This window comes from Candoia aspera, chromosome 5 (assembly GCF_035149785.1).
Source record: "Candoia aspera isolate rCanAsp1 chromosome 5, rCanAsp1.hap2, whole genome shotgun sequence".
NCBI classification, from domain to species: domain Eukaryota; kingdom Metazoa; phylum Chordata; class Lepidosauria; order Squamata; family Boidae; genus Candoia; species Candoia aspera.
Genome location: NC_086157.1, coordinates 86,621,070 through 86,646,875, shown reverse-complemented (window position 1 = coordinate 86,646,875; position 25,806 = coordinate 86,621,070). Strand labels below are relative to the sequence as shown.

Here is a 25,806-nt window from a genome sequence, read left to right as displayed (position 1 = left end):
TACAGTCCAAAGTAGGACTGTTAAGTCATAGACTCCCATTGGTCATAATAGGAGAAAGAAAGAAAAAAACCTTCCAGGCTGGGATAGATGAGAGCAGATGAAAGGTTTACGAAGTCCTTTCTTTGCTATTTACCTGTGAAAATCCATTCAGTGATGCCGTATTTCTGAAGAGCTCTTTGTGTGTATTGGTGAGACCACCTAATCCTAACATCCTCCAAGAAACCTGATATTGTCATTAGAATTGCTATGGGGGTTAGTTATGCTTAAAGCAGATGCACTGAAATCAGTGGGACAGATAACTTAAATTCCTGTCATTTTAGTGGGGGCTATTCTAAGTATTTCTAATTAATTAATATGCTGCCCAGTCTCAAAAAACTCTAGGTGGCTAACAATATCATTATAAAATATCAATAAAAGAGAACAACCCCCCAATACATAAAAGGACCAATCAGAAGGAAAAAGATAAAACCAGCAGAATAGCTACCATGTGCTAGCAACCCCACTACCCATCAAAGCATCCTCTGTTCTTGTGCTAGACAAAATAAATGGATCTTAACTTTTCTAATTTTTTTAAAAAATTTCAGCGGGTGGAACAAGCCTCTGAATTTGCTGTTTCTGAAGCTTTTTCATCAAAAAAACCATCCTATTCTCAAGGGTTTCATGGTCCAGTGATGGATTTGGAAACAACAGAGCAGCTGCTAGGTCATGATGAAGCATATGTAGAAGGTATTTCCTAAACATTTTGCTATGGACTCCAGCTGATCCAGAATAATCTGCATTCTTTGGTTACATTGTAAAAAAATGAGCAATAGATTCTGCATCCCTAGAGAAGCAGATCTCTTCTCCCTTCTCCCTGTTACAAACTACTGTACTTTGTGGGAGGTGGGGTTGGAACATTCAGTTATGCCAAGAGATTGTGAAAATACCTGAGTTATGTATGATGGTGGAAGGGAACGTCTATTTAGCTTTATGGAGGAATTTGATGAAGCATGCCTAAGTTATTCATAGTGATGATTAAATGTCATTGATGGTAGCTTTAAACAGAGTCCATAAATTTATTGTACAGCTTCTTTTTTAAATGTCTATGTATCATTTTAACTAATGAGGTTTATATCTTCCCAATTCCTTCTAGGTTTGTGGGCTTTAAAATGTTAAGACCACTGTAAATAATGCCAAGAATTTTTAACAAATCAGAATAAAATTTTGGGTAAATCTCCTTGGTATTAATAGTGCAGAAGCCAATTTGATTTGCCTTTCAGAAGAGTTTAGGTTTATGTAAAACCCCTTTTGGTGTTTTACAACTTTTGCTTTAGTTGCTTCTTCTGATTCCAGTAATATTGTTTATTGCTTTCATCAATGCAGCTCAAGAATTGCTTAATGACTGGATGAATTCAAAACTGAAACTGGAACTGGCAAGTGATGAAGATAACGCTGTTCAGAATTCAGCTTCTCACTCTGTTCCTTTACAAGAGCCCATCGCTGGCTTTCAGAAGTATAAAAAATTTGATGGTGAGACTTGTCTGATTTTAAATTATATTTATTTACTTTAATTGTTTTAAGTATACAAAACAATTAAACTGAAAGTAAAACACAATTGTATCTAATGATCTGAATAGTCTAATAAAGCCCACTCTGAGAAAATTGCATTGATGTGGCATGACTGACCCCAGAAAGCATTCTTTTCCAGAGAGAGAGGAGTGTAATGGAAGAGCCCTTCTCTTGTTTGTATTCCTTTGTAAATCGAACAGGCCTCAAAGATAGACAGATTAAAATATCTTTTAGAAAATGGTATAGCAACAATATTAGTTTGATTTGTATCCAGTTTTTCTGCCCACAGAGCAATCAAGAAACTTAACAGTAAATAAAAAACTACTTATGTTTAACAGTTGAATACTGGTGAAAACAGTTATACACAGCGTAATAGGAAATTACAGTCCGCATGATTTGACTTTCCTTAGAGGTACTCTGTGTGTGTATTTTTTATATGCGTTTACAGCTAGTCCTTGGTTAATGACCACTCATTAAGCAACTGTTCAAAGTTATGATGGTGCTGAATGCATGGTGATTATAACCGATCCTTGAAGTTCTGGCTGTCCCAGCATCCCTGAAGTCACGTGATCATGAACTGGGTGCTTGGCAACTGGCTTGCACTTGCAATAGTTGAAGTGTCCTGCGGTCACATGATTGTGATTTCTGACCCTCCCTGCTGGCTTCCTACAAGCAAAGTCAGTGGGGAAGCCAGCAGGGAAGGTCACAAGTTCCTCAGGTAAGTCTCCCCCACCCATGCACCCTCCCTGAGCCCCACTGTACTTCCACCATGACTTCCCAGCCACTCATGCACCCTCTCCCACCTGCCACCCTCTTACCTGCCTACCGACCTGCTTGTAAGCCACCTAGGGCTTGCAGCGTCCTGCCAGCTTCCCTACTGACTTCCTGAAGCCAGGAGGAAGTTGCAAGGAGGTGCTCATTTAACAACCTATGACCCTCACTTAACAACGGCAACAGGGACTGCAGGGATTGCCATTGCTACATGATGCAGTCACATGACATTGCACTTTATGACCACATGGCTTAACAATGGAAATTCTGATCGCAATTGCTGTCGTAACTTCAGGACTGCCAGTATCAGTGCCAAAGTTAATAGTATTCCATGGTTTACATTAGAATGCTCTGTTCTGACACACAAGTAGTTACTTTCACAGTGCAGAGCAAGTGAAACTCAAATAAAAACCTACTTTTGCTTTGAAAATTACTATTACCTGAGCAGTTTTTTTGTTGTTGTTTACTCGTTAGTCACTTCTGACTCTTCGTGACTTCATGGACCAGCCCACGCCAGAGCTTCCTGTCGGTCGTCAACACCCCCAGCTCCCCCAGGGACAAGTCCGTCACCTCTAGAATATCATCTATCCATCTTGCCCTTGGTCGGCCCCTCTTCCTTTTGCCTTCCACTCTCCCTAGCATCAGCATCTTCTCCAGGGTGTCCTGTCTTCTCATTATGTGGCCAAAGTATTTCAGTTTTGCCTTTAATATCATTCCCTCAAGTGAGCAGTCTGGCTTTATTTCCTGGAGGACGGACTGGTTTGATCTTCTTGCAGTCCAAGGCACTCTCAGAATTTTCCTCCAACACCACAGTTCAAAAGCATCGATCTTCCTTCTCTCAGCCTTCCTTATGGTCCAGCTCTTGCAGCCATATGTTACTACTGGGAATACCATTGCTTTAACTATTTATTTATTTATTTATCTATCTAATTTATCCCTGCCCATCTCCTCCCATTGCAGGACTCTGGGCGGTTTACAACAATCAATTAAAACCATCACAATAAATACAAAAAGTAAAATACAGTAAAAAATAATATAAATAGAAGTAAAAAATAAAGAATCCAAGTGGTGAAGAATCTAAAACAGCCCAAGTGTCAGAGGAGTGGTCTATAACAACCATCCCCATGTAGATCTATTCCCCTCTCCACCCCAAGCGAGGCGGCAGAACCAGGTCTACATACTCCGCCGAAAGGCCAGGAGCGATGGGGCCATTCTCACCTCCGGGGGCAGCATGTTCCACAGGGCAGGAGCTACTGCGGAGAAGGCCCGCTTCCTGGACCCGGCCAGATGAAATTCTTTTACAGACAGGGTCCATAGCATGCCCTCTCTGCACGATTGGGTGGGACGGGTTGATGTAATGGGGAAGAGGCGATCCCTCAGGTAACCTGGCCCCGTGCCATGTAGTGCTTTAAACTATGCGGATCTTTGTTGTCAGTGTGATGTCTCTGCTCTTAACTATTTTATCTTGTCATTGCTCTTCTCCCAAGGATTAAACGTCTTCTGATTTCTTGACTGCAGTCAGCATCTGCAGTAATCTTTGCACCTAGAAATAAAAAGTCTTTAACTGCCTCTACATTTTCTTCCTCTATTTGCCAGTTATCAATCAAGCTGCTTGCCATAATCTTGGTTTTTTTTGAGGTTTAGCTGTAAGCCAGCTTTTGCACTTTCTTCTTTCACCTTCATCATAAGGCTCCTCAGTTCCTCTTCGCTTTCAGCCATCAAAGTGGTATCATCTGCATATCTGAGATTGTTAATGTTTCTTCCAGAGATTTTAACTCCAGCCTTGGATTCCTCAAGCCCAGTACCTCACATGATGTGTTCTGCGTACAAGTTGAATAGGTAGGGTGAGAGTATACAGCCCTGCTGTACTCCTTTCCCAATCTTAAGCCAGTCTGTTGTTCCATGTCTGTTCTTACTGTTGCTACTTGGTTGTTATACAGATTCTTCAGGAGGCATACAAGATGACTTGGTATCCCCATACCACTAAGAACTTGCCACAATTTGTTATGGTCCACACAGTCAAAGGCTTTAGAATAGTCAATAAAACAGAAATAGATGTTTTTCTGAACCTCCCCAGCTTTTTCCATTATCCAGCGGATATTGGCCATTTGGTCCCTAGTTCCTCTGCCTTTTCTAAACCCAGCTTGTACATCTGGCAATTCTCGCTCCATGAATTGCTGAAGTCTACCTTGCAGGATCTTCAGCATTACCTTACTGGCATGTGAAATGAGTGCCACTGTTGGATAGTTTGAACATTCTTTAGTGTTTCCCTTTTTTGGTATGGGGATATAAGTTGATTTTTTCCAATCTGATGGCCATTCTTGTGTTTTCCAAATTTGCTGGCATATAGCATGCATTGCCTTGACAGCATCATCTCGCAAGATTTTGAACAGTTCAGCTGGGATGCCGTCGTCTCCTGCTGCCTTGTTATTAGTGATGCTTCTTAAGGCCCATTCAACGTCACTCTTCAGGATGTCTGGCTCTAGCTCACTGACCACACCGTGTCCTGTCCTTCCTATTCTATTGTCTTCTTCCACTTCCGTGCTTTACTTGTTTAAAAATAATTCCTTATCTCTTCTGGCTAACCTCTGGAATTTTGCATTTAATTGGGCATATCTCCCCCTATCGCTGTTGCCTTTTGCTTTCTTTCTTTCTTGGGCTACTTCTAGTGTCTCAGCAGACAGCCACTTTGCCTTCTTGGTTTTCTCTTTCTTTGGGATGTATTTTGTTGCGGCCTCCTGAACAATGTTGCAAACTTCTGTCCATAGTTCTTCTGGGACCCTATCTATTAAATCCAGTCCCTTAAATCTATTCTTCACCTCCACTGCATATTCCTTAGGAATATTAGTGAGCTCATATCTAGCTGATCTGTGGGTCTTCCCTAATCTCTTTAGTCTGATCCTAAATTGTGCAATAAGAAGTTCATGATCTGAACTACAGTCAGCTCCAGGTCTTCTTTTTACCGACTGTATAGATGTCTGCCACCTTTGGCTGCAAAGGATATAAATCTGATTTCAGTGTTGTCCATCTGGGGAAATCCATTTATAAAGCCGTCTCGTAGGTTGTTGGAAGAGAGTGTTTGTTATGCAGAGTGAGTTGGCTTGGCAAAATTCTATCAGCCTGTGTCCTGCTTCGTTTTGTTCTCCCAGGCTATGCTTGCCTGTAATTCCAGGTGTCATTGGACTGCCCACCTTAGCATTCCAGTCTCCTCTGATGAAAATAACATCTCTTTTAGGCGTGTTGTCCAGTAGGTACTGCAGATCCTCATAGAACTGCTCTACTTCAGCTTCTTCAGCATCTGTGGTTGGGGCGTATATTTGGATCACTGTGATGTTAGATGGCTTGCCCTGAATTCGAATTGAGATCATTCTATTGTTTTTTGGATTGTATCCAAGCACTGCTTTAGCCACTTTACTATTAATTATGAAGGCTACTCCATTTCTTCTGTGGTCCTCTTGTCCACAGTAGTAGATCTGGTGGTCATCTGATGTGAAGTGGCCCATTCCAGTCCATTTCAGTTCACTGACGCCCAAAATGTCTATCTTTAATCTTGACATCTCACCAATAACCACATCCAATTTGCCCTGGCTCATAGATCTTACATTCCAGGTTCCAATGGTGTGTTGGTGTGTTGATCCTTAGAACATCGGATTCGCCGTTCACCACCAGCACCGTCGGCCGCTAGCCGTCCTTTCGGCTTTGAGCTAGCTGCGTCATCGCGTCTGGGGCTAGATGAACTCGTCTGTTCCTCCCCAGTAGCATTTTGACCATCTTCCGACCTGGGGGTCTCATCTTCCGATGGTATACTGACATATCTCTGGTTGTACTGATCCATTTAGTTTTTACGGCAAGAATACTGGGGTGGGTTGCCATTACCTTCCCCAGGGATCGCATTTAGTCTGACCTCTCTGTCATGACCCTCCTGTCTTGGGTGGCCCTTCACGGTTTAGCTCATGGCATCATTGAGGTGCTCAAGCTCCAGCACCACGACAAGGTAACTGTCCTTTGCTGAAGCCTGAGCAGTTTAGATCTTCATTAAAAATATCACACTTGAATCAGCGCCAAACATTTAAGTTTACATACTTTGAAAAGGAAAAAGTATCTTATTCTGAGCATAAGTATCTAAATTTGTAGCCTAACAAATATTTGGGGGTGGGGCAGAGTTAAGGATGGATCTGGGGGGGGGGGTTACCTTTCACAGGCTTAGTACATCCATTTCCACTCCTATTTTAACATTCTTAAGCTGTATATTATGCTATTGGAAAGTGACATTTTGCTATTGAATTTCAGTAGCGCAAACCCAGTGTGATTGGGGTATGAATGGAGAGATTTTAAGGGAAGCAATTGGTGTGTTTCATTTCACAGAGGCTTAATACTTCTACAGTGGTTTCACCATTTCTAAATATAAACCCCTTCAAAAAGCAAACATTTGCAGCTCCTTTTTGGTGTTGTGGGGTGCTCTGGGAGGCACAAATAGGACGTTGGGAGACTGCAAGTTACAACTCCTGATTTAGGATAGACGTTTATAGATATTGTTTTACATTCTATTTCAATATGATTTATGTATTCTAGATTTCTATGGTTATTTGGAGCAAGAGGTGGAAAGCACCACAGTGCAAGATTTTTTACAGCATCTATTGCAAAGTGAAATTGTAAATTCTGGTGTACTGGAAGACCTTAAAACTGAAAGCATCAGAGAGAAAAAGAAACCCAGAGACCTACGAATTACCATGGAGCTAAGGCATAAACAGGTGAAAAATAATAAGGTTTATGGAAAATCTCCTGAAACTCAGGTTGTACCTTAATTTCTTCATAAATTTACTAAGTCTTGATATTGTTTAAATTAATCCCATAGAGGAAGGAAAGAAATGCAATCTGAAAATAATAAATTGAAACTATAATGTCTTGGTTCAGACATCATATTAAGCTATAATGTGGTTTTTTTGTTTTTGGCTTCCAGCTATTATTGCTTAGTATCATGTGCAAATCAGGCATAATGGCTTGTTCAATAAAGGTTTAAAAAATCATAGCATTGTTGTGAGTTCAGCCTTTATTTCCCAGGATTTACCAAAAGTGCAAAATTATATTGTCCTTCACAGGAATGATGTAACTAAGTTTGGTGAGAAGGAAAGACTTAAAAAAAATTTTTTTTCCTCTCCCAAGGAAATCACAGTCAACCTTTGACTCTGCCTTCTCAAGGAAGTCTGTGAAATATAAATTAAACAAATGTTACTCTTTCCCTTCTTTATCCCTGTTTTCCTTCACCTAAGAAGAGAAGCAGGACAAGGAAAGATAACCATACAAGTCACAAAAGAGCAAGGCTAAATGAGGAAAGGGAAACTTTAGCAGTGGCAGAGTCTGCTTGCATTTCTCAGAAAGGGTCCAAGAATCCAAAGTTCGAAAAATGGCTTCACTCTTAATCCATTCTATAAGTGAATTAGAAGATTTCACCCTTATTTCAGGGGAGACAGCCAGGGAGACTGCTCTTTAGTCAAGGGTTATCTCAAAAAAGGAAGAAGATAAACTTTCTGGCAAAGAAGCACCTCCATCAATGCCCTCATATTACAGACTGTTTAAGATGGTACAATAGTCAGTACTTCTAGGCAGGTCATTAAAAATTCTTTAACTGGAGCAGGTAAATTTTGCAGCAGCACCAGCCTTGCCTTCATTTCTCAACTTCCAAATATTCCAGAGGAGACACCATTGGATTCAACAGTCAAGGAATGGAGAGACTCAGCTAAGCCCAGCCTATTTCTGTTTCTCCCAGAAATAGCCAGAAGTATTCAGCCCCAAAGTAGACATTGGAGGCATTGTGTACTGCATCTATAGACAACCTACTTGAGGCCCTAACATCTTAGACTTTGGTATCCCAGGTTGAGAGGCAACTCCCCCACAGACCCAGTACTCAGTGAGTCAAAGGAGTGTTAAGATACCTATATGACTCTATAGCAGTCCAAGTTGTGTCAGTCATAGCCAGAGATGCAGTATTATTCATTTATATTTTTATTTTGTTTATATGCTACTGGAATCAGTAGCAATGGAAACTATTTCTTGAGGTTCCAATGGATGCGAGGCACCTGTTGAAAGTCTGAACAAGCTGGCCTGGACAAGACTGTATGGATATCTTAAGTTTTTGCCAGGACCAAGACCTCAGGCATGACAGTCCACTGGGGCCTGTTACTGAGGTACTGGAGGTATATCACTAATTCAAAGCCCACCACACATTTTAAAAAAAACTTTTCTAGGAGGAAAGCTACTTTGGTAAATTACTAGCAGTGAAGCTGATCAAGAACAAAGATCAGAAAAAAAACTTCCTCTGGTCATGGAAAGGAAGACAACAGAACAAGAAATAAATCTTAAGCTACTTTTGCACTAGAGAGAGGACATCTTCCTTTTTTTTTTGTTCAGGGAACCAGCACTTTGAACCTCACTGGTCCTTCTTCCACCAACTTTTGAGGGTGTTCCTCCCAGATCTAGTAGGGGTGAGGGACCAGAGCAAATGAACATAAGTGTGATGCATGGGCACTTAGATAGTTGTCTGGTTGTAAATATTCTGGCACACCTGGAAATCCAACTTCACTCATAGATGTATGGTAGAGTCTGGATGGGATATGCTTTGGAATTTCATAGGAAGCCAAGAAGCAGATTTCTCCCATCCCCAATCTACAGGAACAATGAAAAATACCTCAGTGTGCTCCAGGCCACTGACAATCTCCTACACCTTAGCCATTGGCAATATAGAACATCTGCCTGTGGAACAGCATATTTTCTTGAGAATTTTTTTCTCCCCAAGAAGAATAGGAACTGGAAAATAACCCTCAACATGTACATCAGAGAACTTTCAAGATGGAAACTCTGAATTTAGCCATAGAGTCCATTCTGTCAATTTCCTGAATTAACAGAAATCCTCCCCTGTTAAAGGTCTACCTCCACATTCCCATCAGATCTTTCTTAGGTTCCCCTGCAACAGAAATCAGCTCCAATTCAGGGATTTATCCTTTGGTCTTTTGATCAGTCCCTACAATGTTCAACAAGGTGTTCTGAATCTCTTTCCAATCAGCTTTGTTGGATCACCCCTGTTCTATTTTGAGAGGAAAGAAATAATCTCCCTGTCTACTTTCTTTATGCAATGCATGATTTTATGCACACAGTTATTTCCCCCTCAGTTGCTTAGTTTATGGAGGACAGAGGCTGCTCTGGATCTCAATCTAATGTTTCATCATCTCCAAGAATGTGGCATCATAGTGAATTTAACCCTAGAGCATACCTTATGCTGTTCAAATGGATCTTGCACCTGGGAATCACTATCGGGAAAGAAAACGTTTTCTGCCTCAAGCTTTGATAGAACATGAAGGAAATCCTAGTTCTTTCTTGAACACTGATCCTTATAAAGATTACAGAACTTGATTATTGTAATAATAGGCTTGTTTCCACTTCACATGGGTACAATGGCTCCTTCTGCTTTAGGGTCAAATTGCCAGCTGAAGGTTGCTAAGAAAGATAATCCAGTTCCTGCATTGGTAGCTAATCCCAGCCAATCTCTTACAGAGAATGCTGCTCAGAATGCCTGTCAGGGATCAGATGATCATAGACACTAGCCTAACCAGGTGAGGAGTCCACTTCCCGGGTTTATGATAAATCAACATTGCTGATTAACCATCTGAAGCTGAGAGTAGTATGGCTAGTTCTGCATGCATCATTAGACTGGAAAAGTAGATGCCACCTATTGGTGCAAAAGACATGATAATAACGTTCTGTTCAAATCATTAGGGCAGATCGAGGGCAAAGTGAAGTCATATGATAAATGACATGGGAAGAGAAATACCTCTAGTCTGTATCAGTGAAACATAGAAAATTGTCACAGAATACCACAGAAAATTTACTGATTAGGAGAATTGGTCCTAATTCCAGAGATATCCATGAGATCTCAAAAATAGAGATACTTCTCTGTTGACCTCTCATGAGCAATAGGCAGATGAAGCATTTATTTTCCTAGTTCTAAGACAACATCATTGAAGGAATCGGTGACTTAGTGGCACCATGGCCAAAAGAGTACTTTATCCTGATGTCCAAGATAGTGCACAAAGTGAAGCTACTCAAGGCATGAGTGATTTAAATTACTCTATTGTGACCCAAGAATCTGTGACTTTCCACCTTGGTGGAAATGAGTGAGTCACCTGTGGCATTTTCCAAAACATCCAGACAACTTGTCTCAAAGGTTAATACTGCACCAAACCCAGACTGGCTGCATGGACAGCTCTTGAATAACAACCTTCCAAGCTTAGTGGTAGACGTGATCTTAATGGCAGCCAGTCACTGCCAAAATCTGAGTTGCTTTGGCATGACTGTGAATTGTGCAAAATTCAACCTCTGCAATGGAGGTCCCTGGACTATTGAGCTCCCCACAGATATGGATGGATAGAGGGCTAAAAGCAAACACATTGTATAGACTAGCCTTTTGGCTTCATTCTTCTGAACATACTGGGAACCATTTTTAGGACATGTTCATGCATGTTGCTTCCTCAGGAATGCATTCCTGTTCTTGCTCCTAATAATTCACCATTTCCATCCATGGCAGCTGTTATTAATACTGAGGGTGTTAATAACCATCTCTTTCAAAGTCATCAGATTGATTCTCATGTTTACTTGGAGGCAGTCTTTCTAGTAGCCTTAACCTCAGCTAGGAGGGTTGAGTTGCTAGGGGGCACTGGGGGAATCTGAGTGTTCTACCAGGACAAGGTGGTTCTAAGGCCAAATTCCTGCTTCATGCCCAAGGTCAGCTCCAGATTCCAATGAGCACAAGAAATTTCTGTCCATATCCAACTAGCCCTAGCATGAGTTAAAGCTCTGAGACTCTCCCTCAAAACATATAATAAAGGGGTGAAAGTCCAATAGTTTATTCATCTCTCACAGAACAGGAAATCAGGGGAATCACATTTACCACCCCACTGTTAGCAGGTGGGTTAGAAAATGTATTGCCCTGGCATATAGAACCAGCAACAGACAGGGTTGGCGCTACATTCACAGCCTTAACAGGTTATCAGTAATGGATATCTACAGAGTGACTACCTGGACAGAGCAGTCTGTCTATGAAACATTATACAATATATCTTTGCTTCCTCAGATACCAACTTTGGCCATTACATGTTACAAAGGGTGTTAAAAATTGTTACACTGACCCACACTGGGAATTTAATTTATTCATTAGTTTATTTAATTTAGGCACTGCCTGACTCCAAACTGACTGGGCAGTGTACAATAAAACCAAACAAAATATTAAAAAATACAATATAGTAAAATTATAATAAGAAAGGGAATAAGAAACAAATGATGATGAGTCCGGACAACTACACACACACACCCAAACATACCTGACAACCACTCTAACCCAAGGCCTGGGAGAACATCCAGATCTTCAATGCTTTCTGGAATGCTATCAGGGTGGGAGCTGCATGGATATCAGGAGGCATCTCATTCCAGCGGGCAGGTGTCATGACAGAGAAGGTATGCTTTCTGGGTCCAAATAGATGACGCTGTGTAACTGAAGGGACCCAGAGTATGCCAACACTGTCAGTTCATATTGGCTGGGCAGACACCACAGAAGATAGGCAGTCTCTCAGATAACCTGGCCCTATGCCATGTAGGGCTTTATCAGTCATAAGCAGCATCTTGAACACACCTGGAAGCAAACTGGTAACCAGTGCAGCTCATGGAACAGGGGTGTCATATGGGCATATTGAGGCATGCCCATCACTGCCTGCACTGCTGCATTCTGTTACAGGATATTCCTTTCCTGCCAGTTCCATCTCCAACAACCAAGTCCCTAGAAAATGGACCTGACAGTCCCACTCTATTTAGGAGGGAAGGAAAATTAAATAAGAAGCTAAGCTATCAAATAATTGACATGTAAGTTGTTTTACTGTGTTATGCTAATTGTTATACATTGTTCTCCATTCCCATGTGTTTTACCCATTGCAAGTTTGTGTGAAATATACAATAAAGGAGGAATTGAATCACACTCAGCTGAAGTCAATTCATGCAACTGAAGGCAGGGAATTTATCCATGGGACAGAGAGAAGGCTTAAATCCTGCCTTCTAGCTAGAATTAGCAGCTAATAGAATTAACCAATTTCTTGCCTTTCCCTTGTGTTTTATTCTACCAGGTTACTGTATTATTTCCTTGGTTACAAAGACTGTAATGTATAGAGCTGAAGTCCTGTAACAGAGCAGGGTGTCCTCCCAGACAGAAAGGAAGTATTTTTGTCCCTACATTCTTACTGGTAGAAGAGTCAACTCTCTCCTGTGTGGTCCATCATCTAGTGATTAGAAGTTATTTCGCAATTAAGTCCAATGACTGGTCTGTACTTCAACACTTCTTTTTGTTTGTTTTCCAGGTAAAAGAAAATCGCTTGAGACGGCAGAAGGAGCTTGAACTTCTAAAACAAGAAAAGGCCTTGAAAAAGTTTGCAATATCAGAGGCTCAAAAGCAGTTGCAAGAGGAGAATAAGAGGAAAGCTCTGAAAGCCAAAAAAGAAGAAGAAGAAATCCAAAAACAGATGGTAATATTGCGGAAGGAGTTGGTACAGAAAAGACATCTTATGGAAGAAGCACGGAAAATGTAAGCTTTGGAGAACAAGAACATAGAAAACCATTTCACTCTAGATCCTAAAACATAGTCCAAAAAACCATGATAGAGCAAATGTACTGCAATTAACTAGTTGAAAGATCACCTAAAAATCTTTTTGTTCTAAGGGAGTGAGAAAGGATATAAATGTAAGACAACTTAGGATCACAAATCCCTCCAAAAATGCTGTGGAGAGTGATTAGCTTCCAGGTACAATTAAATTTATTTCAGATTTGTAGATATGGAAGAAACTGGCAAGTCTTCTTTTCCAAACTATCTCTATTTACTTTTCAAAACAACTGACCAAGCAGGTGTCATGTTCTACGAACTATACAGATTAAATCAGAAGTCAAACTGTTTCTCATGGGTATCCCTGTTTGATTACAATTGCTTCTTCAGATTGTCAGCTTCTACGGTACTCTAGCATATAACATTAAAATGACTGACAATTTCTATAGTTGCCTCTTTAGGACCCAATAGGAGCCTACTAAGACAGTTTTCCTTTCATGCCACTATATAATTCTTTAAGTGCTTGTGTCTAAGTTTACTCGTTAACAGCTGCATTATAAACATACATTGTGTAATACTAGCTTATGAAATGGAGAACACAGCAATAACGGAATGTATTATCAGAGTGCTATAAAGCTTGCTCAACTTAAAAAGTACATCAAATAAGGATTTGATAACTAATAACATAAATTGATTAACATACTTCTCTTTCTCTACAATTTTTCTCTAACCCCTCACATACTGTCTTATTTTCAGGGAAAGAAAGAGACACGGTTTAAAAAAAATTCAAAATCTGATAGAAGTTGGCGTGCCTCCTGCTGGGCTTACCTACCTGCATTGTGACAATGAAGGACAAAAGAAGGAGAAACAAGCCCAAAAGCAGGAGTTGCTGAGCAAGATCAACATTGCTGATCAGAAGGTGAGGGCATTCATGATCCTGGCTTCAGCACTTTGAGATGGATTGTTGCTTTAGCTGGAATTGTGGGCAATTCTCAGTAAACAAAGAAGCTCAAGGTCTCAGTTGTATTAGTTGATGGGTAAATGTATAGATTTGAAGTTGAAAATTATTTGTTTGTTTTTCAAATTTCTATTACCAAGAAATTACCAAGAGTATAGATTATAGCAAGTAGCAGGTCATTCTGGTGAACAGATGGATGGAAAAAACTGGAACATGCTGTGAAAACTGCCTGATGATTAAGCTTAAACCTGAGAATATAACACAATGTTATGTTAGCACAGGTTTTCTTAAAAACTACTTTTTTCTTCAATCATTCTTTAAAGCAAGAAAGTCAAGAGAGTCATTTATGCACTTGCCAAAATGCACCACGTTTGAGCATGATATGATGTTGTAAACTGGCATGCATGTTTATGTCACTTAAGTGTGTACTTGAAGACAAAAATATAGTAGTAAATGGGAAACAACAGTCTGCAGTTGCTATGGAATATGTACTTACCTTTACTAGCCGCATAGAAGTTACTAATGAATAGCCATGCATAGGATTGTAGTATAACTGCTATTTAAAGAGTTATACCTGTCCTGTTTTAACTTATTTTGATTCAGTTAAATACAAGTTCACTGTTATTTTATATGCATGTCTTAAGTGGCCATTGTATAAGTATCTGTGTAATATTTGTTTAAACAATTTGCTTTTTCATAAAATGTGGAGGTATGTTAGTGATTAGTTAAAATAAATGAGCAAATTTCTGGTCAAAGGTCAAAAGTCAACAATCTCTTCAAGCACTAGGTAACTCCCAAAGTAAAAATAAATCCGAAAAATCTTACAAAAGTTCATGCAGGAACATTGAGCTCTCATATGAGAATGATGAGATTTCAGCCATTTTTTAAAAAAATTAATTAATTTTTAATTTGAAGTGATTTGTGGGTGATTCTAGGGATGCCACGGATACCTTAGCTCCTAAGAGCAATGCATGCTGGATCCTTTGCTGAGATAAGATGCAGGTTCTCACTTAAAATTTTTGGTTATGTAATCATTCAGTTATGATGGCAATACATATGAAATAGCATTAGAATACTGAGGTTAACTGAAAAAGTGGGCAATTGATATATTCTAAAAAAATGAGCATTCTTGTTTTTTTAAAAAAATGAGAATACATACGAGTTTAGAGGGGGGAAAATGAGACCTCTTTACTTGTACATGTCTATGTTTTAAAAATACCCATTTTTACTCTTTCAGGATTAGCAGCATTATGGAAAACACAGAAATAGGAAAATAGTAGTAAAAAAAAAGAAATTAAATCAAGAGATAAGAGAAAAGAAAATCTAGCTATTTAGATTGCACCAATACCATTTACTCCATACCTTTCATATCTTATGCTTTTATACTGCTTCATACATATACTTCTTACATCATTCATTTTGAAAATATCAACTTCATCCTTCCATGACTTTCCCAAGTCTGCTCCTCAACCTTCACACATTTGTTTTACATATATCAGTCTTCATTCATTTTCTCCATATGACCTAACTGATATATTTCTTTCATACTTTTCTATTCATTCTGACATATCCAACGTTCACTACCATGTAACAAATCATTACAATTTATGAAGGGTGGTACAATAGCCAATGAACTTTGAAGGCATTTAGTGCAGTTCTCCAAAGTTTTATGTGATCAGAAGTGTAAATATGTTACAATGGAATATGGTTACTTGATTCTCAATATAGTGCCTACGGAAGTATTTCTCTGCCTGGTACAAGCTTATTCTGGATCTCAGAATTAAGGTGGGAAAAGCAAGAGCCCTTGCTGAGTGGAACTGCCAGCTGAAGGTTTTGCGAGCCTGGAGAGGTTATTCATGGTCTCGCAAAGTGGAGAAGGAAACTCAAAACATGGAAAATCAGCTTCGGGATCAAAATAGGTAGCAACATTAACACAATTCCTTCCTGTGAAGTTGAAAGTTATTGTTAAGTTTGGTTTAATTATTTTTATTTTTGTTTGTTTATTGGAATGCTTTTAAAAAAAAAATACAAGAAGATGCATCTCAAAGGCAATGATAAGGATATATATTCAGACTTTTTACCCAGTCTATCATATTTCACTGTTGTATGAAGAAGTCAGCAATATTAGCATTCATTAATATAATAATTAGTGCCATCAGTGTGCAAGATATTTTCAGAATGTAAAAGGACAAATGGCAGTTCCAAAAATGTACAACTTAAAATTTGATACAAAGGGAGTAGTAAAGGAAAAGACTACATGCCACTTCGATTATATGTACTTAAGACTGGTTTGTTATAAGTTCTATTTTAAACATGATAAAACTTCAAAGGCTGCTGCACTTTACTGTGCCACTTAAATAAACTCATAAGAGACAATACAGCTGGTAGAACTAATATTGTGAATATTAAAGTTTGTCAAAGCTTTCTCCTCCCTTCCCTCCCAACCCCCAGTCTTTATTTATTTCTTGGCTTTTACAACATGAGCATGACCCTAGAGTTTTGATGAGTAACACATCCTGGATGAATCTATTATTATTTCAATCAGTTCCAAGAAATTACATTAGGAATCCATTAGCCTAATGCATGGCAAAGCAAAGTGCATCTGATCTGTCCCGTTCAGCATGCTGCATCATGGCCACAGTCATTACTGAGAAAAACCTTGTTAGACAAGATATTTCAAAAGGTTCGTGAAAGGCCTAATGGTTTCCCTTAGAAATATGCTGATATGGTTCTTACTAACAGCAATTACTTTATGCTTGATCCATATTATTGGAAATTTAGTGGAAACTACAACAAGCAGAACAATATATTTATCAAAATAAGTCAAGACTCTTCTTAAATAATTGAAATTTAATTTCCTGCCAGAGACTGCAGAAGCCACAGCTGATGATGTCAGGGTAGTTTGGAGGACTGAAAGTTTTAGCCTGTTTGGGTGGAGGTAGAAATCAAAGGGTTAGACCCATTTTGCCTCTTAAGCTCCAAGAACACTTTTTTATGTAAACAAGTCAGCTTTGCCCACTGCAGGGGATCTGGGGCCTGCAAATAGGGTACCAGAGGCCCACATCTAATTTGTGAGCAATGCATATCCAACTCTTTTTTAAATAAATAAATCTCAAACAGTTCTACCAGGGACTCTAAAGCTAATTTTAATATCTTAATAATTTAGGAAAAAACAGTTGGCTATAGAGTTCAACCGGAAATGCATTTTGCGCCATTGCTTTGCTGAATGGCAATGCTGGAGCCGATTAGAGGTGGAAAAGAGAGTTCTAGAGGTGAAAAAAGAAAAAATGAGAAATAAAATGGCAAATCTCTTGGAAGAAGTATCACTGGGGCAACTAACGTCAAATTTCTCAAGACCTACCAAGAAAATCCATGAGACAGAAGTTACCCAGGATAAACCTGCAAGTGATACAGAGGTAAATCATATCCTTTTCCCATTTTGTGTTTTATTTTTTATGTATTCATCTGTTAATTACTCCAAATCCATGTGTTTGAAATAAAACAGAGGTGGATTGACTATCCTGGACCAAATTTAGAACTACATAAGCAATGATGAAACTCAGAGGAAGATTATTTTGATGGGTGACATATTCAGGGTTAGTTCATCTCCCCTGACTCCTTTCTTATATTGAGTGATTTTTTTACTAAAACCAATTGTTTGCTATTCTTTTTTCCTGACCTACATAACCATAAAATACTCAGATAACTATACTAATGTACCTACCTAAAAGCATGACTGAAGCTATTGGCTATTGAACAGTCTTAGTTTATTCTTACAAGTCAACAGGAGAGAATGGGAATATATTTGGCAAAGGTGTTTTTTTTCCATAAATGGGAAAAGATTTCCAGTGTGGCAGAATAAACAAACTGATTAGAATGTGAAGAGGTCTTACATCTGGTGCATCAGGATGCTTTAGATAGACCTCTATGGAACATAGTTGCTGGGAAGTTGGAAGTGCTCAGAAACAACACCGAACAAATGAACACACTTCGTTTTCTTCTGCTGGCCAGTATCTTTAAAGATGGGGTGGGATGGGTCGAAGGGCTAGATTACTTCCTGGGTAAACAGATCGTGCTAGTGCCACATATTCCCTCTGTCCAAAATGTCTCTTCTCCTCCAAAATCTGCCACCTTAGGATCTAAGATCTGGTGATAAAGAACTAAAGCCAAGTAAAGGCCTTTCTGTATGTAGGCAAAAGGACAGCTCCATTCTTTGTACACAGAGGGATGTGGAAGAGCAGAGCCTAAGAGAGAAGGATGGCCCTCTGCGGGCTATATATAGGAGAGAGTTTTTCTGTCCCTGTTTTAGGCTGATCATCTTTCAGGGTCCTAAATTTTCTTCCAGTTTATAGATTTTATTTCATTGGTTTCCAGTAGAGAAAGGATGGAAGAAATTGCATTCTAGACATCAGGGGAAAAATAGGATTTCTGCAGCAGAGTAATTCTAGCATTATTTGGGAGACAGTTGAGAGGCTGTGGAAGCAGTCATTACAGAAGTAGTCATGGTTTTATAAAATGTTTGTGCAGATCGATTTGTTTATAATTCATTTGTTTTTTTCTTCCTTTTTCAGATGACTGAAGTACCGTTTGTTCAGAATGACCCCACAGTTGCAAAATTTGAAAGAGAACATTCCTACTCTCCAGGGACAAGTAGGAAATGCAATCTCCATTTACCAAGTCAACCAAAATGGGCATGGCAAGTCACCAGGAAACATGCTGCTTTGAATGTTCAGGACCATGTCAGGTTTGGGAACCAAACAAAGCATTCTCAGCAGCATCTTGGTCCATCAAAACAAAAAAAATCCCTTGCTGGCCCCCTGGAACAGCAACATCTGATTGAAGAACAGCGACGGCAGCTTCAAGAGCAGCAAGAGCTGATCCATAAACTTCAGGGAATTCAGAGGCAACATACTGCTTGGGAGGAGGCTAAGCAAACCACAGCTGCTACCATGGCACTTAACATTCACACTCCAAAAATTAAGGAAGAAAAACAGTTGAGAGAAAATCAATCAAATTACAAGATCACTAAACCTGTAAGGTATAATAATATTGTGATTTTGTTATCTAATAGCTACAGAACACCTGGCTGAAGCAGCACACTTCAAGGCAGCACTATGATGTTTTTAATTGTAGTTAATAGCTTGGTATCAAACATGATACGGATTGAATACTCACTGATCCTTTTGTCTTCTTCCTAGCATTTTCATGTTATTGCAGGGTCTGCTTTTCCGATCCTGAAACGCCACTTTGCCCGATCGTCCTCATCCTCAGGGCACAGACCCTCAATTTGCATGTCCTTATTGAAGGTGTCTTGCCATCTCTGTTTTGGTCAACCATGTGGCTGCCGGCCATCGATTTTAAGATGGTAAACTATTTTGGCGACAGTGGAAGGATCCACTCTGAGGACACATCCATACCAACGAAGCTGGCTTTCTCTCATTTTCTCTGTAATTAATGACATGCCTAGTTGTCGGATGGCATCATTTCTGACGTGATCGAGCAGGGAGATGCCTGATATCCAACAGAGCATGCGCATTTCCATAACATGGAGCCGGGTCTCTATACCCTTTGTTGCTGCCCATCACTCAGTTCCATGCAGTGCCACAGGGCAAACGATTGTCTTATAGATCTTAGATTTGGGATGGCTGGTATTGTTTGTCACAAAGCACACCGGTGAGTTCTTGCCAGTGCAACCAGGCTGCATTCACCCTCACTCACACATTACCGCTGATGCCACCATCACCTTGGAGATGGGAGCCAAGGTACTAAAAGATATCCACCTTCTTTAAGTTCTCTCCATTTATTTGGAGCATCCCATGGGTGGTTACAGTCTCTAGATACTCAATTTTCTTTATGTTCAGGTGGAGTCCAAAATGTCTGAGGTGGTCATTCCATGCCTGTACTTGCCACTGCAGTTCATTCCTAGTAGTAGAAGCAAGCATGACATCATCAATGTAGAGTATGGTCCAGGGTGCATTTTGCTGCATGTCTCGTGTGATGGTATCCATGACTAATATAAATAGGAGTGGCATCAGCGCGGAGCCTTGGTGTACTCTGACTGTCACCGGAAAACTGTCAGGCCAGCTGAGCATCACACACGGCTACTAGTATTCTTGTATAGCATTTTGACCCACTCGAGTAATTCAGGCACCCCATGATCATGAAGTGTATACCAAATCAGGGTGTGGAACACGGTCAAAAGCTTTTTCCAAGTCTAGGAATGCCATGTGCATTGGGTCTTCTCTCAGTGTTTCTCTATAAGCTGGCAAGCTACAAAAATGGAATCAGTAGTCCTGCATCCTTTGACAAAGCCACACTGATTGGGGGTGAGTTGGATGATGTTGTGAATGCGCTGGTCTAAAAATTTTTTCCAAGATCTTCATAGTGTGGGACAAGAGGCAAATTGGGCAGTAATTGGCGCAGTTGGCTGGGTCACCCTTGTTTTTAAATATTGGGACTGTTATACTCGACCAGTCAGTCGGTACACAGCCATTACTCGTTACATCATTAAAGAACTCGGTCAGCCAATGTATCCCTGTATCACGGAATTCCTGCAATTTCCAGAAATCCGCAGGTAGATCATCAAGTCCTGGGGCCTTCATGTTTTTCATGCTAACTACTGCATTAATGACTTCCATAGTAATAATGGGCAAAATTGGTCCATAGGTTGGCGTGCCCACTGGAATTGGTGGGTGCGGGAATTCAATATTGGAGATCTCATTAAGATGATCTCACCAACATTGCAGAATTTCCTGCTTGCCCTGAAGTCTTTTGCCATCCTTGTCCTTTATGCACATATAGAGCTCGAAGTCTTGGGCGGCCTTTCGTGCTTTGGCCAGGTGGTAGATGTCCTCCTCCCCTTCTCTTGTTTCCAGACAATCATATAGGTCTTGGTAGGGTTCCGCCTTGGCTTTGGCAGCAGCTCTCCTAGTTGCTCCTTTGGCAGCCACATAGTACTGCCAATTTTCCTTCATCTTATCTGTCTGCCATTTCTTAAAAGCTCTCTTCTTCTCTCACACTTTCTCCTGTACTCGTTTGGTCCACAGCCACTCTTGCTTATTAATATGTCGGTGGCCCAGTTGTGTGACGCCAAGGATTTCTCTGGTGATGGTGGTAACAGAGTCCAGAATGCCGTCCATGTGGTGTCACTTGAGTCGGTATTAATAGGTGGAAATTTGATTTTCCTGATCATCGCTTCTTTAAGTTTCCATAACTTCCACCATTTGATCTTCTCAGGACCTGTGGTGCTGCTCATTCACTTATGGCATGTTATTTTAAAATCTGTGATGAGTAACCTATGTTGTGGGGCAAGAAGGTCAGAGGGAATAACCTTTGTGTTGGATACAACGGGAAAATCACGCCTTCTCAGAAGAATACAATCAATCTGACTACTATTTCCGCTGCTGGTATAGGTGATAAGATGGTTTAAACGTTTCTTTAAAACGTATTGCAGATTACGAAATCATTTGCTTCAAGTGAAGTCAAGGATTCGTAATCCGTCTTCATTGCGACTTCCATAGCCTTGATTCCCATGACGCTGGTATCCATTTTGGGCACTTCCCACATGTCCATTTAAGTCACCACAAAGAAGTAGCAGATCTTCAGGGCAGGCAGAGATTCTAGCCTGTAATTCATTCCCGAATTGATCCTTGGTATCTTCATCAAGTCTTGTTTGTGGAGCATAGGCAGACTGTTTTCAGTTTGTTTGTTGCACCTAAATACTGACCAACCTATCACCATAGCCTGACGTTGGGGTCCATGTTCAGCTTGGCCCCACCCCAAATGGGGGGCAGTTTCCAGCAGCACCGGGTGGAGGAATGGACCATCGCCATCACTGATCCTTTTGTATTATTTGAATAATTTTAGTTAATCATTTATTGCTGTTGCTTTAATAATAATAAAAACAACAATAGTAATAGTAATATAGTAACTATCCTTAGGTACTTACAGTCCAAAATAGTTACAGGAAAACAATAGAAATCAGTAGAGGAAAAGTGTATTTTTACTTTAGTTGCATGTGGTTTGCAAAGGAGGGTGTTTTTAATTTTTATTCTTACCATCCAAAAGCATGGCTGAGAAATAAGATCCCTGTTGTCATCATTTCCTAAATGATTAGGAAATCATTTTCCTAATGATTAGTTAAAAGGGGGGGGGTAAATAAATTAACAAAATCATACAATTATGAAGTTCATGGGTTTTTTTGCAACAGAATTTGGTTTATCCAGATGCAGAATTTTCTTTTTATATGTTTCAGAGATTGATTACAGTATTTTAAAATGCTTTCATTTTTTATTTTTTTGTAGCATAGTTGTTTATTTAAATTAATTGTCATAATTTAATTTAGCAAAAAAGACTGAAAAGGAAATATAACATTGTTCGTATTATAAAGTTGTCAAAAAAAATAAAGTTACAAAGTAGTAGGAGAGACAATGAATTCATATATAGTCATATAGGACTGTGTAAAACAATGGAATAAAATAACAAAAGTTATTTCATTATTCCATTGCAAACTAAACAGGCACAGATTCTTTAACAACCGTTATAAGGCTGGGATAGGATCAGTAAACCAAGCCTTATAAAGGTCAGTTGTAGTTGCTAAATCTTCAGGCTTGTCAAGGTCATATTGAATCTCATGCTTTTGTCTATAATCTATGTTATTCACAGAACATTATTTTCTGTTTGAAGTATTTGCTTTCTAGAATGTTAATTCAAAACCCAAGACCTTTCTCTTCTGTATCATTTTTTTTTCCTCTCTCCCACACTTTGGTTTATTTAGGTCAGAAAATCAGCCAGTCATTCAAAGGAGAAGGTCTTTGAAAGTGCTAGTCACACTGCATCCCTTGCTCAAAGGTAAGTTTCTAAGCTTCTGGAGTCTTTCCTGGACAGTTATTTTATATATTTTTATTTATATATCAAATTTAGTCACTGCCCATCTCACAGAGAGCGACTCTGGGTGGTTATGGGAAGCTTTAGTAAAATATGAGATCATTATAATACAAATATGCATACTACTTATAGAAGAAAGCATAGGAATAGTCAAACTTATGAAATGCTTAATAAATACAGCTGAAGAGCTAATTTTCTATTGGGCTTCTTGGCAAACTTTTTCAACTCCTATGTGTGAATTATTTCAAACCATAGATTGTGCGGTTTTCTTTAAATTACAACAATTGAGGGGTTTTTTTTCTTTCTTTCCTTGAGATCTTGTTGAATAACATCTTAACTGGACAGGGTGAGGTCAATAGCATTGTGACAGTATAAGATGATTCATGTACTTTATCTGACCACTAACAAATAATGCTAGTGTATTATTTTTTTAATAAATACTTAATTATTTAACAAAATAATTTTATATTTTATATCTTATAGTGGCTGATGCCCAACTTTCTGAAATGGTCATTTGACTAATCAGTAAAGTTACTTACTTGCTTACTAATGCTAGTGTATTTCAACCAATCTCAGAAAGACTAGAACAAATATGGCAAGAAATAACAGTAAATATACATATTACTTCCTGAAAAGATACACTCAAAAATGTTTAAATCTTTTGTTTAATTAAGTTGATGTGTGTTCAGAATCACATTACAATACATGTAATGTGCTTTGTAATAAATAATTGCATCTCTTAATATCCTGTATTATACTCTCAATATCCTTTGTTGTTCATATTAAATTAGTCATTGTCTATACCACGTAAGAGTAGAGGAAAAGTATTCTTTGTGGCTGGTTATGAACAATGGCTAAACTTGTCCAGCTTTTTTAACTGGTAAGAAACCTGCCTTAAAATACTGGTGGTAGTCAAGAAGCAGCAAATACACACACACACACACACACACACACACACACAAACACACACATATATACACACACACACAGAGTATATATATATATTGTGGATGCTGGACTTTTAGAAGAAATGTATAGTCACAAGATACCATGTGCAGTCTAGAGATAGCCCACCTATAACTATAGTATCTAGGATCTCTTTTAAATATTTCAGACTTCTCTTCCTGTCTCAGAATCACCTCATATGTCCCCTGAAATACAAGAATCAGTCTGAACTACTAGCTAGAATGTTAGAATAATAGAAATAAAATTAAAAAGTTGTAACTAGGAGTAAAAAATTACAGTTAAACATATAACAGTATTTAAAACAGTATTTAATACTGAAGTGGAAGACTGCAATACTTAATGCTGAATTCCTGAAGTAGAAAATCTTAATTATACTGTGGGTAATAGCGTGGGCTGATCCATGAAGTCACAAAGAGTTGGAAGCGACTGAACAAATTAACAACAAAATATTCCATGGTGTTCCCTCTTCCATTCAAAATATATTTACTATTTTTTTATAAAACATATGTTACAAACTCAAGCTGTTTCCTTTTTCCTTGAATTAGTCTCTTGATTAAATCTTTCCTAGTTATCACCTCTTGAATCTGGTGTAACAAATAGCTTCCACCGGAACTGTAAGGGTTGCAAATTGAAAAAAATTAAGAGTACAAAATGACCACACTGAATATTAATTGGGAGTAATGAGTGTTGTTAGATCTTATTCTCTTGGAGAGAGTGTTGAAAGCCATGAGCCACTAGCTGCAGCCCCAGCAAGTATATTAGCACTTTACACATTTAAAAGTAATATTAAACTGAGTACTTAACATTGTGTAGTGTTCTACCTTAGACAGTTTGCCAGCAGCATGAGAGAATATTGAGCTAGATGAACAATATGGCAATATTTAATTTGGTATTGATCAGCCCAAAACAAAATTGAAAGCAGAACTCTGCGTTCTTCAGGTTTCAAAGCTTAATTTATCCTCATCTTTGTGTACCTTTTCCTGAATGTTTTAGCTATGGAAGAGAGAGCAATTCAGCGAGCAGAACGGAGGAGGCAATTGGAAGAAGCCAAGAAAAAGCGAGAAGAAGAGAAACTGGCAAGTAAAACTAACTTCTAGCTTAGACATCCATGCAGATAGACAACAAACAGCAGAAGGCCTGATATAATTTTTAAAATGTAAACATGAAATTTGATTTAATTTATTAATCTTTTATTTATTTATTAATCAAATTTCCATGGCCACCCACCTATCCAAGGAAACTGGGCAGCAGACGCAAAACAAATTACAAACCATTAAAACCAAAATAAATCCGCAGCTGAGGCCCCTGAAAAATATCGGTCTCCCCCTATAAACTACATACATGTGCCAGAGTGCCAGTCGACTAACATCCTGGCATTGTCTCCTGAAGTTGGTTTATCTTAATAATATAAAAATAAAATCTTATCCTGAACAGCAGATGATAAGGTTCATAGATGATGAGAAACCGCATGCAAGCAAGGGCGCATGTTAGGGGAGAAAGGCCGTCATCCTTTTCTTCTTCCCAGCACAGGAACCAAACAAGCTATTAGAAGAGTAATAGGAACAATTTTGCAACCCAGTAACTTGGACTTAAAAAATTAGATTTTTTATCTAACTGGACTATATCTCCAACTAACAGGTTATAACAGTTACTTTTTTTGTTTATTCACAACATCTTATAAGAGAAAACCTGCTTTGAAACATGTTGGTGTCCTGACTAATAACTGCTCATAAAGCTATTCTCCACCATTACTGAAAATTATTCTGAATAAAATATTATTTTTTACCCCCTTTGCGCATAACAACACATACAGCAGCGATGTATCATTATTTAGCTGGGCATCTGCTTTGGAACTTCTGTATTTCTTTGGGACAGGGATTTAAATATGATGGGTTTAGCTTACCTTGTCCTCCTATCCCACCTTAAGGCTGAGATGCAAGCCAAAGAAGAAGAACGTCAGAGGCAAGAAGCAGCAGAAAAAGAGGCTAAATTAGAAAAGAGGCGAAAGGAGAAGAGATTGCAGCAAATGGTGAGTGGAATATTG

General features: G+C 39.0%; 1 protein-coding gene across 1 annotated transcript in view; it reads left to right on the top strand.

Annotated features, from left to right (window-relative positions):
* Positions 1 to 25,806, top strand: part of CCDC191 (coiled-coil domain containing 191) — a 36,077-nt gene that overhangs the window by 2,072 nt on the left and 8,199 nt on the right. Inside the window, exons 3-13 of the mRNA XM_063305676.1 lie at positions 585 to 726; positions 1,363 to 1,509; positions 6,892 to 7,070; positions 12,714 to 12,937; positions 13,709 to 13,871; positions 15,639 to 15,829; positions 17,077 to 17,326; positions 18,482 to 18,948; positions 22,687 to 22,760; positions 24,756 to 24,838; positions 25,690 to 25,791. Coding sequence (XP_063161746.1) covers positions 585 to 726; positions 1,363 to 1,509; positions 6,892 to 7,070; positions 12,714 to 12,937; positions 13,709 to 13,871; positions 15,639 to 15,829; positions 17,077 to 17,326; positions 18,482 to 18,948; positions 22,687 to 22,760; positions 24,756 to 24,838; positions 25,690 to 25,791 — 2,022 coding nt within the window. The remainder of the gene's footprint in view (positions 1 to 584; positions 727 to 1,362; positions 1,510 to 6,891; positions 7,071 to 12,713; positions 12,938 to 13,708; positions 13,872 to 15,638; positions 15,830 to 17,076; positions 17,327 to 18,481; positions 18,949 to 22,686; positions 22,761 to 24,755; positions 24,839 to 25,689; positions 25,792 to 25,806) is intronic.